Genomic DNA, 17091 nt, shown 5'->3' with positions numbered 1-17091 from the left:
ACAAAACATTCCCAGGTGCCCTGTTTTAATAGTATTTTGTATTTGTGCAAGCACGTATATTTAAAAAAAAAAAAAAAACAACAAGGTTGCAAAATTTTAATCATAAAATTAGCAAGCCACAATTCCATGTCAAGGTATGGATCAGTGGTGGATTCTCATCCTTCAGTGAATGTCATGATAGCTAAATTTGCTAAGAACATTAATTTTCCCTTTAGGAATTTAGATAAACATCTTCATTCTTTTAAAGGTTCTAGGGCTCATTTGCGTATCCCAGGTGTGCAAGTACAAGAGTTCGCCCACTTACGGATCACATTCGCCCCCCCCCCAGGATTGCTTCTCTCTACTGCAGGGATCCCCAACCTTTTTTACCCGTGAGCCACACTCAAATGTAAAAAGAGTTGGGGAGCAACACAAGCATGAAAAATGTTCATAAGGGTGCCAAATAAGGGCTGTGATTGGTAGCCCCTATGTGGACTGTCAGTCTAAATGAGGCTCTGTTGACAGTACAACTGGTTTTTATGCAACCAAAACTTGCCTCCAATCCAGGAATTCAAAAATAAGCACGTGCTTTGAGGCCACTGGGAGCAACATCCAAGGGGTTGGGGAGCAACATGTTGCTCACAAACCACTGGTTGGGGATCACTGCTCTACTGTGTGGTGTGGTGTGCCTCCTGCCACTTCCTACTTTGCACCTCTGAATGACAAGCAGAGCGGGGGGGTGCCTACATGCCTCCCCCTCCCAACCCGTTACCAATATAGAGATGACTGAAGGTGGCCATACACTGTAACATCCGCTTGTTTGACGAGGTTGCCAAGTGAGCAAATCTTCTCTCTGTATGCCCACCTATGGGTGGGCGATATTGAGCTAATTCGATCGTTTGGCCCTAGGGCCATTAAAAAGGTGGGCATGCGCACCATCAGTTTGGGGACCACAGTCCCCGATCTGACAGAAGAATCAAACCTGCCTGATCAAGATCTGCCAATTTTAGGCCAGATGTTGGTCAGGGAGACCCTGTCGTTAGTGCCCATACACGAGCAGATAAGTTGCCGAATTGTTCTAGAGGGCCGATATCGGCAGCTGAAATCGGCCCATGTATGGCCACTTCGACACAGAAAGGTATCAGTAAAGGGAGTTGCATGTCTTCGCAATCCAAAACAGCACAGAGGCCTGCAGCTGCTTGCAGACAGCCAAACGCAGTGTCCAAAATCTGAAAAAATTGCTTGATTTCGATCTTTATATGCACCCTGTATTCATATGTACTGCTGCTAAAATAAGGTTCTAAGCTATCCTTCTGAAAGACCTTAGGCAAGAAGATGATTGTGAGGGGCTTTCCCACTTGCCTTTTAATTATGAGGCACGGTAAGAACCTGCTCTCAGATGGCACTTTACCAGGGACGGCAAAATAAAAAAACAAAAGAGTTACATTTCCAGCACAAAAAGGAAATTTGGCTCTTTTATTGCATTGCTAGTACAGAGAGCACAATTGTGCTTCAAGCTCAGGTGGATGGGGAGGCAACATTGGATCTGCCGTCTCATATGACAGCAGAATTCCCTTAATGGGTCTAAGTTTGTAGATGGATCTACCAAAGGGTAGATGGGATAGTAAACTAAAATACACTCACTTTTCTGCTGGGAATCTGGGGGAGAGGGAAAATGTTGCATTTTGGGTAAAGAACATGGTGATTTGAATGCATCTGTAAACCTTGCATTGAGCTTGCTTTTCTAATTAAGCCATTTTTTTTTTCATTTTTTTATAGTTTACCAATAGAAATAGTTATTTCTCTTTCCTACCTTAGCAACATTCTTCAGTTTCAGTCACATGTTAGGCTGTTTGCAATTACTTAATGATTTCCCCCTTTCTTTTCATTTCAACAATGGCCATGCTCTCTTGTTCTATGGGTGGCTTCAAATATCCTCTTATTCGGTCACGTGGGTTTCATGTTACTTCTTGCATTATCTTCTTGCATTATCTTTATATAAACAATTGCTGAACATTTTACAGCCCCGTGGTTTTGATAGACGTCGTTTTTGCAAACTAGCTGTACTCACAGACATAGAATTATTATGGGCCAAAATACAAGACTGTTAACTGGCTGACCTTACAACTTTTACTTGATTAGTAGGGGCATCTATAGAGAGCATTTATCATTTAACACCTCATTCATAAGAATGAAATTCTATCATCTGGCTTGCGGACATTGGCACTCAACTGCATTTCCCAATCCACTCAATTGTTAGCTCTGTTGCCTTGCAGTGTTGTTTCCTGAGTCTGATTCTGACCTGGGCATTATATGCAAGGAGTTTGTATGTTGTGGTATTGCTCTGCACCAAAAGTAGCTACCATAAAGTAATAGGCACTGTGTATTATTCTAGAAAAACAGATACTCAGTTTTGGAGCTTTCTGAATAATGGGTTTCCAGCAAATAAATTCTATACCTGTAATGTCAAGATTTAGCTCTGAGACAGTAACATAGTAAGTTAGGTTCAAAAAGGCATTAGTCCATAACCTGCCTAACTGCTAACTGAAGCCTCTCTAATTTACCGCAGAGAGGTCCCTGGATCAACTTGTACTAAGAGCTATCTCCCATAACCCTGTATTCCCTCACTTGCTAAAAAGCCATCCAGACCCTTCCTGTACCTATATAATGTATCTGCCAGTACGACTGATTCAGGGAGGGAATTCCATAACTTCACAGCTCTCACAATAAAAAAATCCTTTCCGAATATTTAGACAGAAACTCCTTTTTTCTAATCTAAATAGGTGCCCTTGTGTCTGCTATCATATCACCCCCTAACTGCCTCTTCTCCAGTGTAAACAGACCCAACTTGGCCAGTCTTTCCCCATAACTGAGACTTTCCATACCCTTTACCAGCTTAGTTGCCCTTCTCTGGACCCTCTCTAACTCAATAATGTCTCGTTCGAGCACTGGAGACCAAAACTGAACAACATATTTTTGATGGGGCCTTACCAGCGCTCTGTAAAGGGGAAGAATAACCCCCTCCTCCTGTGAATCTATGCCCCTTTTAATACAGCTCTAATCCTTGTTTGCCCTTGCAGCTGCCAGGCCTGGATTTGTGGCGGTACAAACTTAGAGGCCCCGCCGCAGCGCAAATTTTACATTTTGCTCCCATACAGAGCAATGAGGACCTCTCCCCACTGCTCCATATGGGACTTTTACTGTTCGCGCGCGTGCCCCCCCGAGTGTTTTGGGTGTTCACGCATGTGCGGGAAGGGGCGTGAAGAATGGGGGTGGCCTCGGGGCGCCCTCATTAGAAATCCGGCGCTGGCAGCTGCTGCCTGGCATTGCTTGCTACAGCCAAGTTTATTATCTACAAGGACTCCAAGGTGCTTCTCCATTATGGATTTGCCTAGTGCAGTCCCATTAAGGGTATAAGTGGCTGCATATTTTTACATCCCAGGTGCATGACCTTACATTTACATTATTGTAAAACCTTGCGAGTTTATGTAGAAGTCAAAGGCAAAATTTAAACAATTTTTTTCAGTTTGAGATTTCCGAGTTTTTCAAGTGTTTTTTCGAGTTTGTAAACTCACAAATTCGAGGTATTTCAGTTTTTTTATTCTATCGAGTTTTTCATATTTGGATTTTATAACAAATAAGCAAAAAGGTCAAGTTGTTATTATGGGGGACTTTAATTATCCAGACATTGACTGGAGTAATGGGGTGGCTAAGTCAGAAAAAGCTAGTAGGTTTGTAAATATGCTAAATGACAACTTTTTATTTCAGGTGGTTCAAGAACCTACTAGGAATGATTCTATTTTGGACCTGGTAATATCTAATAATACTGAACTTATCTCTAACATTTGTGTGGGTGAGCATTTGGGGAACAGTGATCACAACATGGTCTCCTTTGAGATAATGCTACAGAGACAGCTCTATAAGGGAGTAACTAAAACGCTCAATTTTAGACGTGCAGACTTTGCCAGTATAAGGGCATCTCTGCAATGTGTCAACTGGGAAAGGCTTTTCATGGGGTTAGACACAGAAGGAAAATGGAACATCTTTAAAACATTGCTTTGCAGGTATACACAACAGTATATTCCCCTTGTAAGCAAGGAGAGGCATCGCAAAGCAAAACCTTTATGGCTGAATAAAAGAGTTAAGGTCGAGGTTGGTAATAAAAAACGTGCTTTTAAAGCATTCAAGTTAGCTGGGACAGCAGAAACTTTCATCAGGTACAAGGAAGCAAATAAAGCAGCAAAAAAGCTATCAGGCAAGCTAAAATAGAGATGGAAAGTGATATTGCAGCTAGGAGTAAAAAGAAGCAAGAAGGGGTGGGAACTTTATTATCATGGGGGGGTACATTGGTTGACGAGAACGGGGAAAAAGCAGAAATTTTGAACTCTTATTTTTCATCTGTCTATACATCTGAGGAGCCAGATAATGAAGGCTTCCCTTGTAATATACCCAGTTCTAGTAATTTAGCTACTGACGCATGGGTCACTCAGGAGGAAATTCAAAAGAGACTTGAACATGTAAAGGTAGACAAAGGTCCAGGGCTGGATGGGATTCATCCCAGGGTATTAAATGAGCTGAGCGCTGTGATTGCCAAACCTCTTCACATAATTTTTCAGGATTCGTTGAGGTTTGGCATGGTGCCGAGAGACTGGCGGATTGCTAATGTGGTGCCGTTATTTAAAAAGGGATCTCGTTCTCAGCCTGAAAACTATAGGCCTGTTAGTCTGACATCAGTAGTAGGAAAGCTTCTGGAAGGGGTAATAAGGGATAGGATAGTTGAATACATTGCAGTTCACAATACTATTAGTTTGTGCCAGCATGGTTTTATGCGTAACAGATCTTGCCAGACTAATTTAGTTGCCTTTTATGAGGAGGTGAGCAGGAACCTTGATGCTGGAATGGCAGTTGATGTCATCTACTTAGATTTTGCTAAAGCGTTTGATACAGTACCTCACAGAAGGTTAATGATCAAATTGAGGAATATTGGCCTAGAACATAATATTTGTAATTGGATAGAAAACTGGCTGAAGGATAGATTACAAAGAGTGGTGGTAAATGGAACATTTTCTAATTGGACCAGTGTGGTTAGTGGAGTACCGCAGGGGTCAGTCCTTGGTCCTTTGCTTTTTAACTTGTTTATTAATGACCTGGAGGTGGGCATAGAGAGTAATGTTTCTATTTTAGCTGATGACACTAAATTGTGCAAAACTATAAGTTCCATGCAGGATGCTGCCGCTTTGCAGAGCGATTTGACAAAATTGGAAAACTGGGCAGCAAACTGGAAAATGAGGTTCAATGTTGATAAGTGCAAAGTTATGCACTTTGGTAGAAATAATATAAACGCGAACTATCTACTGAATGGTAGTGTGTTGGGGGTATCCTTAATGGAGAAGGATCTAGGGGTTTTTGTAGATCACAAGTTGTCTAATTCCAGGCAGTGTCATTCTGTGGCTACTAAAGCAAATAAAGTGCTGTCTTGTATAAAAAAGGGCATTGACTCAAGGGATGTGAACATATTTTTGCCTCTTTATAGGTCCCTGGTAAGGCCTCACCTTGAGTATGCAGTGCAGTTTTGGGCTCCAGTCCTTAAGAAGGATATTAATGAGCTGGAGAGAGTGCAGAGACGTGCAACTAAACTGGTAAAGGGGATGGAAGGGTTAAACTATGAGGTGAGACTGTTGAGGTTGGGGTTGTTTTCTCTGGAAAAGAGGCGCTTGCGAGGGGACATGATTACTCTGTACAAGTACATTAGAGGGGATTATAGGCAGATGGGGGATGTTCTTTTTTCCCATAAAAACAATCAGCGCACCAGAGGTCACCCCTTTAGATTAGAGGAACAGAGCTTCCATTTGAAGCAGCGTAGGTGGTTTTTCACGGTGAGGGCAGTGAGGTTGGGAAATGCCCTTCCTAGTGATGGGGTAATGGCAGATTCTGTTAATGCCTATAAGAGGGGCCTGGATGCGTTTTTGAACAAGCAGAATATCCAAGGCTATTGTGATACTAATATCTACAGTTAGTATTACTGGTTGTATATATATAGTTTATGTATGTGAGTGTATAGATTGGTTAGTATAGGTTGTGTGCTGGGTTTACTCGGATGGGTTGAACTTGATGGACAATGGTCTTTTTTCAACCCTATGTAACTATGTAACTATGTAAGTTTTTTTTAAATTGTGAGTTTATTTGAGGTGGTAAAAAACTCTAAAATTCATAAACTTGCTAAATAAGCCCATTAGTCTCCTATTGGACGAAGGAATTTGAAAAAAGTAAATTCAAACAGATTAGGAATAGATTCCAGGACACACTATTCCTCTGAGGCACGAATAACATGTTAAATTATAAATGTTTTCTCTTGATGTATCACTTTCTATAGTCTCTTAACAAATCATGTACTAGATGCCACTTGAGTCTTGTGCCAATTTGGTCCTAGCTAAATCTATACCTGTAAATATTTATATATATATATATATATATATATATATATATACAGGTATGGGATCCATTATCCAGAATGTTCCAAATTATGGAAAGGCAATCTCCTATAGGCTCCATTATAAGAAATTAATTCAAATTTTAAAAAATGATTTGTCTTTTCTCTGTAATAATAAAACAGTACCTGTACTTGATCCCACCTAAGATATAATTACCCCTTATTTGGGGCAGAACAGCCCTATTGGGTTTATTTTAATGGTTAAATGATTCCCTTTTCTCTGTAATAATAAAACAGTACCTGTACTTGATCCCAACTAAGATATAATTACCCCTTATTGGGGGCAGAACAGCCCTATTGGGTTTATTTAATGTTTAAATGATTCCCTTTTCTCTGTAATAATAAAACAGTACCTGTACTTGATCCCAACTAAGATATAATTACCCCTTATTGGGGGCAGAACAGCCCTATTGGGTTTATTTAATTGTTAAATGATTCCCTTTTCTCTGTAATAATAAAATAGTACTTGTACTTGATCCCAACTAAGATATACATAATTAAACCTTATTGGGGGTAAAACAATTGTATTGGGTTTAATGATTTTTTAGTAGACTTAGGGGCACTTGGAGTTTTTTTGAAAATAACTCCCATAATTCATGATTTATTAATGTTTAGTTAATAAACAGTTTCACACTTTTCAAGGGGAACTTAATCCCCTCATTGTTTTCAGTTTCACCCAATTTAAAGTGAAACTTAAACACATGGCTGCTGGAGCAATTCCTGTTTGGGAAAAATAAAGAGGAAACGAATGTCTGCTTTAACTCGAAAAATTCGTGATTTTCTTTCGAACGATTCACGCATTATCGTGACATTTTATAAATACAGCAATGATCGAGTTTAATTCAAATTTATACCATGTCGAGTTTATACGACTTTCATGGCCACAAAAAAATAAATTTTATTAAATGTGCCCCTAATTGTGCTTTACGTAAGCGACAGTATTTTTTATTGCCTTGAATAATCAAAAACTGTCGAAATGTTGTATGTCTACTCATTAACTCTTGAATGCATGCCCTGACGCCCCCCACTCGTGTATAAATCCCTGCTCCCCACTCACTCTCCTACCTCAGGGCCAGTGTGGAGCAGGGACTTACATGTAAAATGGAGGAGATACATACACATACACAAATGCCCTATTGAAGCAAAACAGTCATTACCAGCACATTTGCAAATGCTTTGGTTGCAAACTTTGGGGAGGTAGCCCAAAATTGTGAGAATACTGGGTGATGGAAGACAGGAGGAGAGAAGGCAAAATTGGGAAACTCTTAAAAAAATAGGGGGGGTCGACGACAGCTCTGCATGCTGGAGCATTACAAGCTCACATTAAATCTGACCCACAAAATTCTAATCAAAATCTCCTGTGGAGTTTACCCCTTTATCTCATAATAAAGCAGTGACTGCCTGCTCTCTGGAGCTCAACAGTAATCCTTGGGGGAGTGTCCGCTCAGCTTTGATAAACTGGGTCAGAATTGGCATGAAGTGGTGCTACACTACCCCATATAGGGGCCACATTTTTGGCCTCCCACTGGGAGTTCTGTTACTAGGGCATACCATATATTTGAGTCACTCTGCTGCCCCATGGAATTTTCCACTCAGCCACCACTATATCTACTGGGTCCCTGAATCTGTTTCATACAGGGGTCAATAAGCCTTCAGCTCCAAGACAGCATGCATTATATTGACCAGCTAAACTCATTTTAGTGGTTGTATTTATAGTTTATGTATGTGAGTGTATAGATTGGTAGGTGTGGGTTAGGTGTGCTGGGTTTACTTGGATGGGTTGAACTTGATGGACACTGGTCTTTTTTCAATCCTATGTAACTATGGATAGTTATTAGACACTACTTCTAATTTTACAGCAACGTCAAATCCTAACAGGCTTTATTCTGCAAAAAAACATTCCACAGGACCAGTGTCCCTTTCTATGCCAATATGGGCGGTACTTCGCCAACCACAAGATGGCGGCTAAACCTTGAGTAACCGCTGTGGGGAGCAGACGCCATTTTGTTTCGTCACATTTTCCTTTTCTGCATCGCCAATTCCCGCCCCCAAGCGTGTGCGAGCAGACGTCACTTCCGTCTAGAGGCGATAGGAGATCCCTTCGTGGTGCGACCGGACTGGTAAATTACCGGGTAAATTGTTTTATTCTCTGTGTGTATAAAATGGGGGAGAGGGTGCTGAGTGTGGGTGGGTTGTTAGGGGGGGGGATATTACAGACCCGGGGAAATCGCAGAGACGCAGGGAGAAATCCCGGGCCTTCGCACCGCCCCCAACCCTGCGCTTTGCTTGTGTGTGAGGGCTCTGTGCCGGGTAGCCTTATGGCTTGTTACTATGGCAGGGGCTTGGGGCAGAGGGCTGGGCCCACACAAGGGCAACACGACCTCCTTCCCCCCTATATCTCTGTGCTGCGGCCTGGTACTAACAGGGATAGGGGATGCCGGCCGGCTCCATGGCTGCCCAGCTCTGGCCGTGAGGAGATGCCATATTGGATATTAGCTGTTGGTACTGGGAAATGGCGCTGCTGCTTGGGAGGAGGAGATGCACAGATGCGTAGGGAAATATATTCTTGTTATAATTAAACACTTCTCCCATAACCTTCTATTATTATTTTTTGCATCATGTATTTCTAATCCGCTTTGTAGTGTAGATCGATTCAGTGGCTTTAATGCATCTGTAAATGTCATTTCTACTGAAAGCCTGTCCCTCCCTGCACTGCTGCTTCTTAGTCTGCAGTTATATCTGCCCATAGTCCTACTGAGTCCTAGGGCAGACCTATTCTGCTTTCAGTAGCAGTTATATCTGCCCATAGTCCTACTGAGTCCTAGGGCAGACCTATTCTGCTTTCAGTAGCAGTTATATCTGCCCATAGTCCTACTGAGTCCTAGGACAGACCTATTCTGCTTCTTAGTCTGCAGTTATATCTGCCCATAGTCCTACTGAGTCCTAGGACAGACCTATTCTGCTTTCAGTAGCAGTTATATCTGCCCATAGTCCTACTGAGTCCTAGGACAGACCTATTCTGCTTCTTAGTCTGCAGTTATATCTGCCCATAGTCCTACTGAGTCCTAGGACAGACCTATTCTGCTTTCAGTAGCAGTTATATCTGCCCATAGTCCTACTGAGTCCTAGGGCAGACCTATTCTGCTTCTTAGTCTGCAGTTATATCTGCCCATAGTCCTACTGAGTCCTAGGACAGACCTATTCTGCTTTCAGTAGCAGTTATATCTGCCCATAGTCCTACTGAGTCCTAGGGCAGACCTATTCTGCTTTCAGTAGCAGTTGTATCTGCCCATAGTCCTGAGTCCTAGGACAGACCTATTCTGCTTTCAGTAGCAGTCGTATCTGCCCATAGTCCTACTGAGTCCTAGGGCAGACCTATTCTGCTTTCAGTAGCAGTTATATCTGCCCATAGTCCTACTGAGTCCTAGGGCAGACCTATTCTGCTTTCAGTAGCAGTTATATCTGCCCATAGTCCTACTGAGTCCTAGGACAGACCTATTCTGCTTTCAGTAGCAGTTATATCTGCCCATAGTCCTACTGAGTCCTAGGGCAGACCTATTCTGCTTTCAGTAGCAGTTATATCTGCCCATAGTCCTACTGAGTCCTAGGACAGACCTATTCTGCTTTCAGTAGCAGTTATATCTGCCCATAGTCCTACTGAGTCCTAGGACAGACCTATTCTGCTTTCAGTAGCAGTTATATCTGCCCATAGTCCTACTGAGTCCTAGGACAGACCTATTCTGCTTTCAGTAGCAGTTATATCTGCCCATAGTCCTACTGAGTCCTAGGGCAGACCTATTCTGCTTTCAGTAGCAGTCATTTCTGCCCATAGCCCTACTGATCAGGTCCATCTCGCCTTATATTACCAGTGAAGTCTACAAAATACTACACATACACAATTTTAAAGTGAATAAAACCCCCCAAAATTAAAATGTTTGCCATATGAAGGAAAATCTAACTCTTGTTTACTTTTGCATGTGCATTGGAAGCTTTCAAAGTATTTGTAAATATCGCTGCTATTGAAAGCAATAGCTCTTTGTCCCTTTCTGCACTGCTGGTTCTGTCTCTTGAACAATGTAGGAGTCAACCGACAGGTCTTGTTAATCAGACGGCATTTGCTGCATTGTTTTTAAGGTTGTGGTTCACCTTTGATTTAACTTTCTAGTATGATTCTAAGCAACTTTTCAATTGGTCTTCATTATTTATTTCTTACTGTTTTTGAACTATTTGCCGCCTTCGTACTTTGCAGCTTTCAAATGGAGGTCACTGACCCCGGCTGCCAAAAACTATTGCCTTTGAGGCTACAATTTTATTGTTTTTGTTATAACTTTTTTTTCTATACAGTCTCTTTTCTAGTCATATATAAGTCTCTCATTCAAGTCACTACCTGGTTGCTAAGGTAGTTTGGACCCTAGCAACCAGATAGCTGTTATAACTCCAATCTAGAAAGCTGCTGAACAATAATTGAATTAAACAACTACAAATAAAAATAAAGAAAAGTTACAAATGGTCTCAGATTATCACTCTCTACATCATACTGAAAGTTATCTCAAAGGTAAACAACCCCTTTAAAAGTCAGAGAAAAGAAAGGACCAGGCAGCTATATTTAGAAATAACATAAGCATGGTTCAAAATTTGTAATGTATGTTTGAAAATTCCTTATAATTTCAATTTCTTTTATTATGTAGTATTTTTTTGGGGGGAGGGTAGAAATCCTCTTTTAAGCAAGGTATGCTCACGGTATGTTGTTACTTATATTGCTTTGCTGCATTGTTATTGCAGGTGTAATGCATTCCTTGGCATCCTCCCATATCATACACACCCTCCCTATTGAAACTTCAGAGAGGTTCATTAAGTCCGTTATGGGTGTGTGTGTGGGGGGGGGGGTCATCTTCTAATTATTGCATTTTCTAACTGCCTTAGTAGAAATGAGAGGCACCTTATTTGGTCACATGATGTGATTGCATGTTAATTAACCACCCTGATCATATGTCATTTTATAAAGGAAAAGAAGTTCTAGTGTGAAATCAGATCTCACTCCTCTCGTTAGAATGGATTAGCTTCCAAGGCTTTGGCATATTCCTTCTAATTCAGGGATGCCGGGCTCCTCATACTCCAGCTGTTACGCATTCTCTCTGGGTTGCAATTTAAATGGGAAGGGAAGTAAGTCTGACCCCGTGTCTCATCAGTGGGAACACCTGCTCCACATAACTGGGAATTAGTCATTTGATTTCTACAGTCATATCCTGAAAAACATAGTTTTCACTAAAAAAGGATTGAGATGTGGGTCTCCGTAGGAGATTTTAGAATCTTGAAATCCAGCAGACACGAGGGCACCCATTCTGATTAGAAGAAAGGAGGAATATTTGGAACATTGGGAAAGTTACAGTGAGAGCTGTGAGGTTGTGGGATTCTCTCCCTGAACCAGCCGTACTGGCTGATAATTATATAGGTACAAGAAGGGGTTGGATGGCTTTTTAGTAAGTGAGGGAATACAGGGGTAGGGGAGATAGCTCTCAGTACAAGTGAGGGAATACAGGGGTAGGGGAGATAGCTCTCAGTACAAGTGAGGGAATACAGGGGTAGGGGAGATAGCTCTCAGTACAAGTGAGGGAATACAGGGGTATGGGGGATAGCTCTCAGTACAAGTGAGGGAATACAGGGGTAGGGGGGATAGCTCTCAGTACAAGTGAGGGAATACAGGGGTATGGGAGATAGCTCTCAGTACAAGTGAGGGAATACAGGGGTATGGGAGATAGCTCTCAGTACAAGTGAGGGAATACAGGGGTATGGGAGATAGCTCTCAGTACAAGTGAGGGAATACAGGGGTAGGGGAGATAGCTCTCAGTACAAGTGAGGGAATACAGGGGTAGGGGGGATAGCTCTCAGTACAAGTGAGGGAATACAGGGGTAGGGGAGATAGCTCTCAGTACAAGTGAGGGAATACAGGGGTATGGGGGATAGCTCTCAGTACAAGTGAGGGAATACAGGGGTAGGGGGGATAGCTCTCAGTACAAGTGAGGGAATACAGGGGTATGGGGGATAGCTCTCAGTACAAGTGAGGGAATACAGGGGTAGGGGAGATAGCTCTCAGTACAAGTGAGGGAATACAGGGGTATGGGGGATAGCTCTCAGTACAAGTGAGGGAATACAGGGGTAGGGGAGATAGCTCTTAGTACAAGTTGATCTAGGGACTGGTCCGATTGCCATCTTGGAGTCAGGAAGGAATTAGAGAGGCTTCAGGTGGTGTTTTTGCCTTCCTATGGATTAACTAGCAGTTAGGCAGGTTTCATATAGAGATAAAAGGTTGAATGAGCAAATGTATTTTTTTCACCCTAAGTTGTAATGTTGTTAATACAACATTTTTTAAAAAAATTTTTATTATGGGTTCTGTCGGTTTGATATCTTGCAGACAGGTATGTGATGTTAAGTATTTCTTAGGGAGCGGGCTCTTAATTAGCTAGCAAGAATGTTTTACAGCGTGTTATAAACTGTGACGACACTCTGCCAACACAAAGGTGATATCTGGCTAACAATGCAGCAGAATCCAGCTCTCCTTCAGCCATGGCGCCAAGCCCCACAATGCCATATATGCTGCGTCACACTTTTTATCTGCTGGCTTCTGCCATTTTGTTTCTATGGTCAGACCCAACAGTGCAAAGAATAGCAAAGGGCAGGCAGATACTGCTTTCAGTATCATTTATATTCACAAATGATGTTAAAGGAGGAGGAAAGATGCAGTGACTGGGGGAATGCAAAATATTAGGCACCCCCAAGTAATTGTAATCACTTACCTGATACCCTGGGCTGGTGCTCCTGTAAGCAGAAAGCTGCTCCGCTCGGGGTACATGTGAGCAAGCAATCCTTCAGCTTTTGGCTCTACTGGGCATACAGTGCGAACAAGATAGCACAATTGCATGTACTGGGGGTGCCTAACATTTGCCCCCCACCCCCTAGTAATTGCACCTTTCCTTCTCCTTTAAGACCCATTGTGTGTTATGAATGGATATTTTGTTCAGAATTACTTTTACATTTTTTTAGGCAAAATTTTATTTTATGTTAAGCCACTGAGAGAATACAAAACCACAGTGGTTTTTTTTTTTTTAATTGCATTTCAAAAAATTAGTGCATTTTAAGTAAAGGAAAATAAAAAAAAAGTTGATGTGGAAGTTAAAAAAGCATAATTGCTGATTTTTGTTAAGCCTATTGCTATATATGCAAGAGCACAAAAACTGGTCTAAAAGTAGTAATGAAATCTAAAGCATCGCTGACTGGATTTTCTGCAGTTTCCAAATGAAAGACTTGTTCATGCACCCGTAGTGGTTGCACAATTGCCCCCGACCCTTTCAGTTTGCAGGGTAGAATTTGCCCTGTGTGCTCTCAGTCCCTATAGCCTTCCCTGGTTTATTGCTGGCTTTCTTAGACCGGTAGTGAGAGACCAGTTGTAGGTAAGAGAGTTTTTCCGCAAACACCTAGAATTTCCGCTTATCTGTGAAGCTGTAGCAGTGTCATTTTGCTGACTGCTGGTGCAAATTAAATCTCCTTTTATTCTGTTACAGTTTCCATTAGGTTAGGGGCACCCAGGCCAACGCAGGACAAAGGGGCTCAGGGTTTCCTGAACGAGGCGTAGGTGTAGCATTTCCCCGAGTGGCGCAGCTGACGCCTGGCTGCAGCCTATAAGAGGAATTTGCAGCACTTAAAAGCCACTTTATATTTTTGCTTGTATGCATATCCTATTGGCTCAGCTTTATGGTTAAGCCTTGTCTAAGCGCCCATTGTTCTTCTGCCTGGTAGGCCTTAACCTTTCTAGTTGCTGCTTGTAGGCCTATTGCTATAAAATAATCCCATTAAATGAATATAGGGAGTTGTGTCCTAGCATTCCATGTCATTGTTAAACTGGCTCCTAAATGGCACTCGCCATCAATCTTCCCTCTGTTTTCTTCTGGGCTGTGTGCACAAAAAATTTCTTTTTTGCGCCCTGTTTAAACTGTGTGTGAACTTCAATAAACTGGTGCGCACGCTACGAAATTGCGTTTTCACAAAAAATTCAACAGTGCTCTCCACAGTGAAAAGGATTTTGTGGTCCTCTAAATATTCCATATGGTCCCATCTATAGGCAGGAAGCTGTGTAATGAAGGGTTAATGCTAGAGTGATTGTATGCATTGGAACTCTTTTGTTTTACACAGATCTTTCAGTAGGGCAGCATTTGGGTTAAGGGCATAATGGTGCCTGGGGAGGGGGCATAAACCAAAGAATAATGTGTATAGTAACGAAAGATGGCATCTGTGAGTGGCTGAAGTTTGCTGGGGGCATGGTTATGGTGGGTTGGGGTGGCCTCTTCATACAGGTATAAGATCTATTATCCAGAGTGCCTGTAAAACTGGGGTTTTCCGGATAAGGGATCTTTCCGCAATTTGTATCTAAATACCTTAAGTCTGCTAAAAATCATGTAAACATTAAGTAAACACAGGGTTGTTCTGCCCCCAATAAGGGGTAATTTTATATTAGTTGGGATCAAGTACAGGAAATGTTTTATTATTACAGAGAAAAGGGAATCATTTAACCATTAAATAAACCCAATAGGGCTGTTCTGCCCCAATAAGGGGTAATTATATCTTAGTTGGGATCAAGTACAGGTACTGTTTTATTATTACAGAGAAAAGGGAATCATTTAACCATGAAATAAACCCAATAGGGCTGTTCTGCCCCCAATAAGGGGTAATTATATCTTAGTTGGGATCAAGTACAGGTACTGTTTTATTATTACAGAGAAAAGGGAATCATTTAACCATTAAATAAACCCAATAGGGCTGTTCTGCCCCCAATAAGGGGTAATTATATCTTAGTTGGGATCAAGTACAGGTACTGTTTTATTATTACAGAGAAAAAGGAAATCATTTTAAAATAAAATTATTTTGTTTATAATGGGCTGTATGAAGACGGCCTTTCTGTAATTTGGAGCTTTTTGGATAACAGATTTCCGGGTAAACACTCGCACACAAGCTTATTTTTTTCCACTCAGTTGTCCTGAGTATATGCCGCCATGGTTCCTGATGGTGGCCCCGTCTGTAGGGGAGAGTGCACAGTAGAGTAAAATGATAAATATTGGATACCGAGCCTTCACAGAATATTTGCTTGTTTTGACTAGTTATAAATTTTCAGAATAGTAACTGGTTTTTATCTTAAAGATCTTAGATTCAAGTATAATGCTTTATAAAATCCAAACAAGGCTTTGGCTGCTGCTGGATATTGTTTAACTGAGCAGGGTATCATATTTAATCCTTTCTGTATCTCCATTGCCAGACACGGCATCTGCCTGCTTGGAGCTACATGGATATCTGCGAGAGTGCATACTTGGTGTTCCAGTGCCAGTATCCAGTGCCTGTAGCGTCACACAGGCTGACACCGTGCATGTCAATAAAGCTACAGGAAGGAGTGAATGACAGCGGATCCGCTCCGTATTTATAGATAATATTACAAGACGGGAGCTTTAAGCCCAGCTTTTTGTGCCAGTGGCATTGAGAATGTATTGAATGCTACTTGCCTCAAGGCTTTCAGGTTGCGCTAAGACAGTGTATCCAGTATATAGTGTTTCTGTGTGAATAATTTAAAAATGTCTGGTGGTGAAGACTTCAGATAAGCATAAGCTGGGTTGGAGACTATCAAAGTCCTTTAATTTGCTACATACAGACTAAAGGCTTCCAGTTACATAATAGGTAAAATAAACATCCTTTAAGACAGGGGTCCCCAACCACCGGTCCGGGGACCGGTGCCGGGCCGTGGGCTGTGCTGAAATGGGCCACCTCTGCTCCCAATTACTTGTGATCCCAACTCCCTGATGCGTTACAAAGCCATGACAATAGCTATGCAAAGCCCAGGAAGATTTCTACTGATTACAACAAGGACCAAAGTACTTTATTAAGCTGTATGTAATAATAATATTAATAGTAAAGTGCATAATATAAAATGTAACTAGCACTAGTTGCGCCGAACCCCCCATCCCCGGTCCTTGGAAAAATTGTCTTGCTTGAAACCGGTCCGTGGTGCAAAGAAGGTTGGGAACCACTGCTTTAAGACATGCCATTTCTCCCACCAGTCTCTTAAATAAGTAATTTAAGTATTTTCCAGCCTCTTATACATTTTATTTTACAAAGAAAACTTGTGTATGTTGCCACAGATTCTGTACATAACCAGAGGAGACACACACCGCTCTGTGGGAGTTATGACAAGAAGCTAAAATTCCATAAACTGCCAGGATAAAGAAGAACCCATGATTCCTATATGTCCAGTTGTATCCTTCACCTATGGTAAGTATCTCTAGATCTGTACTTAATTTGGTCCATTTTAATAAGGTACATCCAAAGTCTTAAACAAGTTGAATCTAGGTCTGGAGCTGAGTGCATCTGTATTTATTAGTAGCCAGTTGGCCATGGCTAGCATAGAAGACGTTTTCTGCATTCTTGTCAATGAAAAGCACTTGCCACTCCATTTAACCCTATAGACAATGTCACACAAGTTTAATCACCTGCACGTTTTTAACAGACAGAAGGTTGTGCCAAATTACATGAAATCATCCTCCCGTATCAAAAATGACCAAACTGACTTTTGCTGGATTTAGCAA

General features: G+C 41.6%; 1 protein-coding gene across 8 annotated transcripts in view; it reads left to right on the top strand.

Annotated features, from left to right (window-relative positions):
* Positions 1–8487: 8487 nt before the first annotated feature.
* Positions 8488–17091, top strand: part of zfr (zinc finger RNA binding protein) — a 34880-nt gene continuing 26276 nt past the window's right edge. For 4 of the 8 annotated variants that reach the window (XM_012960903.3, XM_012960883.3, XM_012960897.3 and 1 more), the window contains exons 1-2: positions 8494–8601; positions 16648–16777. In XM_012960903.3, coding sequence (XP_012816357.1) covers positions 16741–16777 — 37 coding nt within the window. In that variant the 5' untranslated portion in view covers positions 8494–8601; positions 16648–16740. Of the gene's footprint in view, positions 8602–16647; positions 16778–17091 lie in introns of all 8 variants that reach the window. The other 4 variants (XM_012960891.3, XM_012960881.3, XR_001170407.3 and 1 more) reach the window with 3 other exon arrangements.

This window comes from Xenopus tropicalis, chromosome 1 (genome assembly GCF_000004195.4).
Source record: "Xenopus tropicalis strain Nigerian chromosome 1, UCB_Xtro_10.0, whole genome shotgun sequence".
Classification (NCBI taxonomy): Eukaryota; Metazoa; Chordata; class Amphibia; order Anura; family Pipidae; genus Xenopus; species Xenopus tropicalis.
This window is presented reverse-complemented; position numbering and strand designations above follow the sequence as displayed.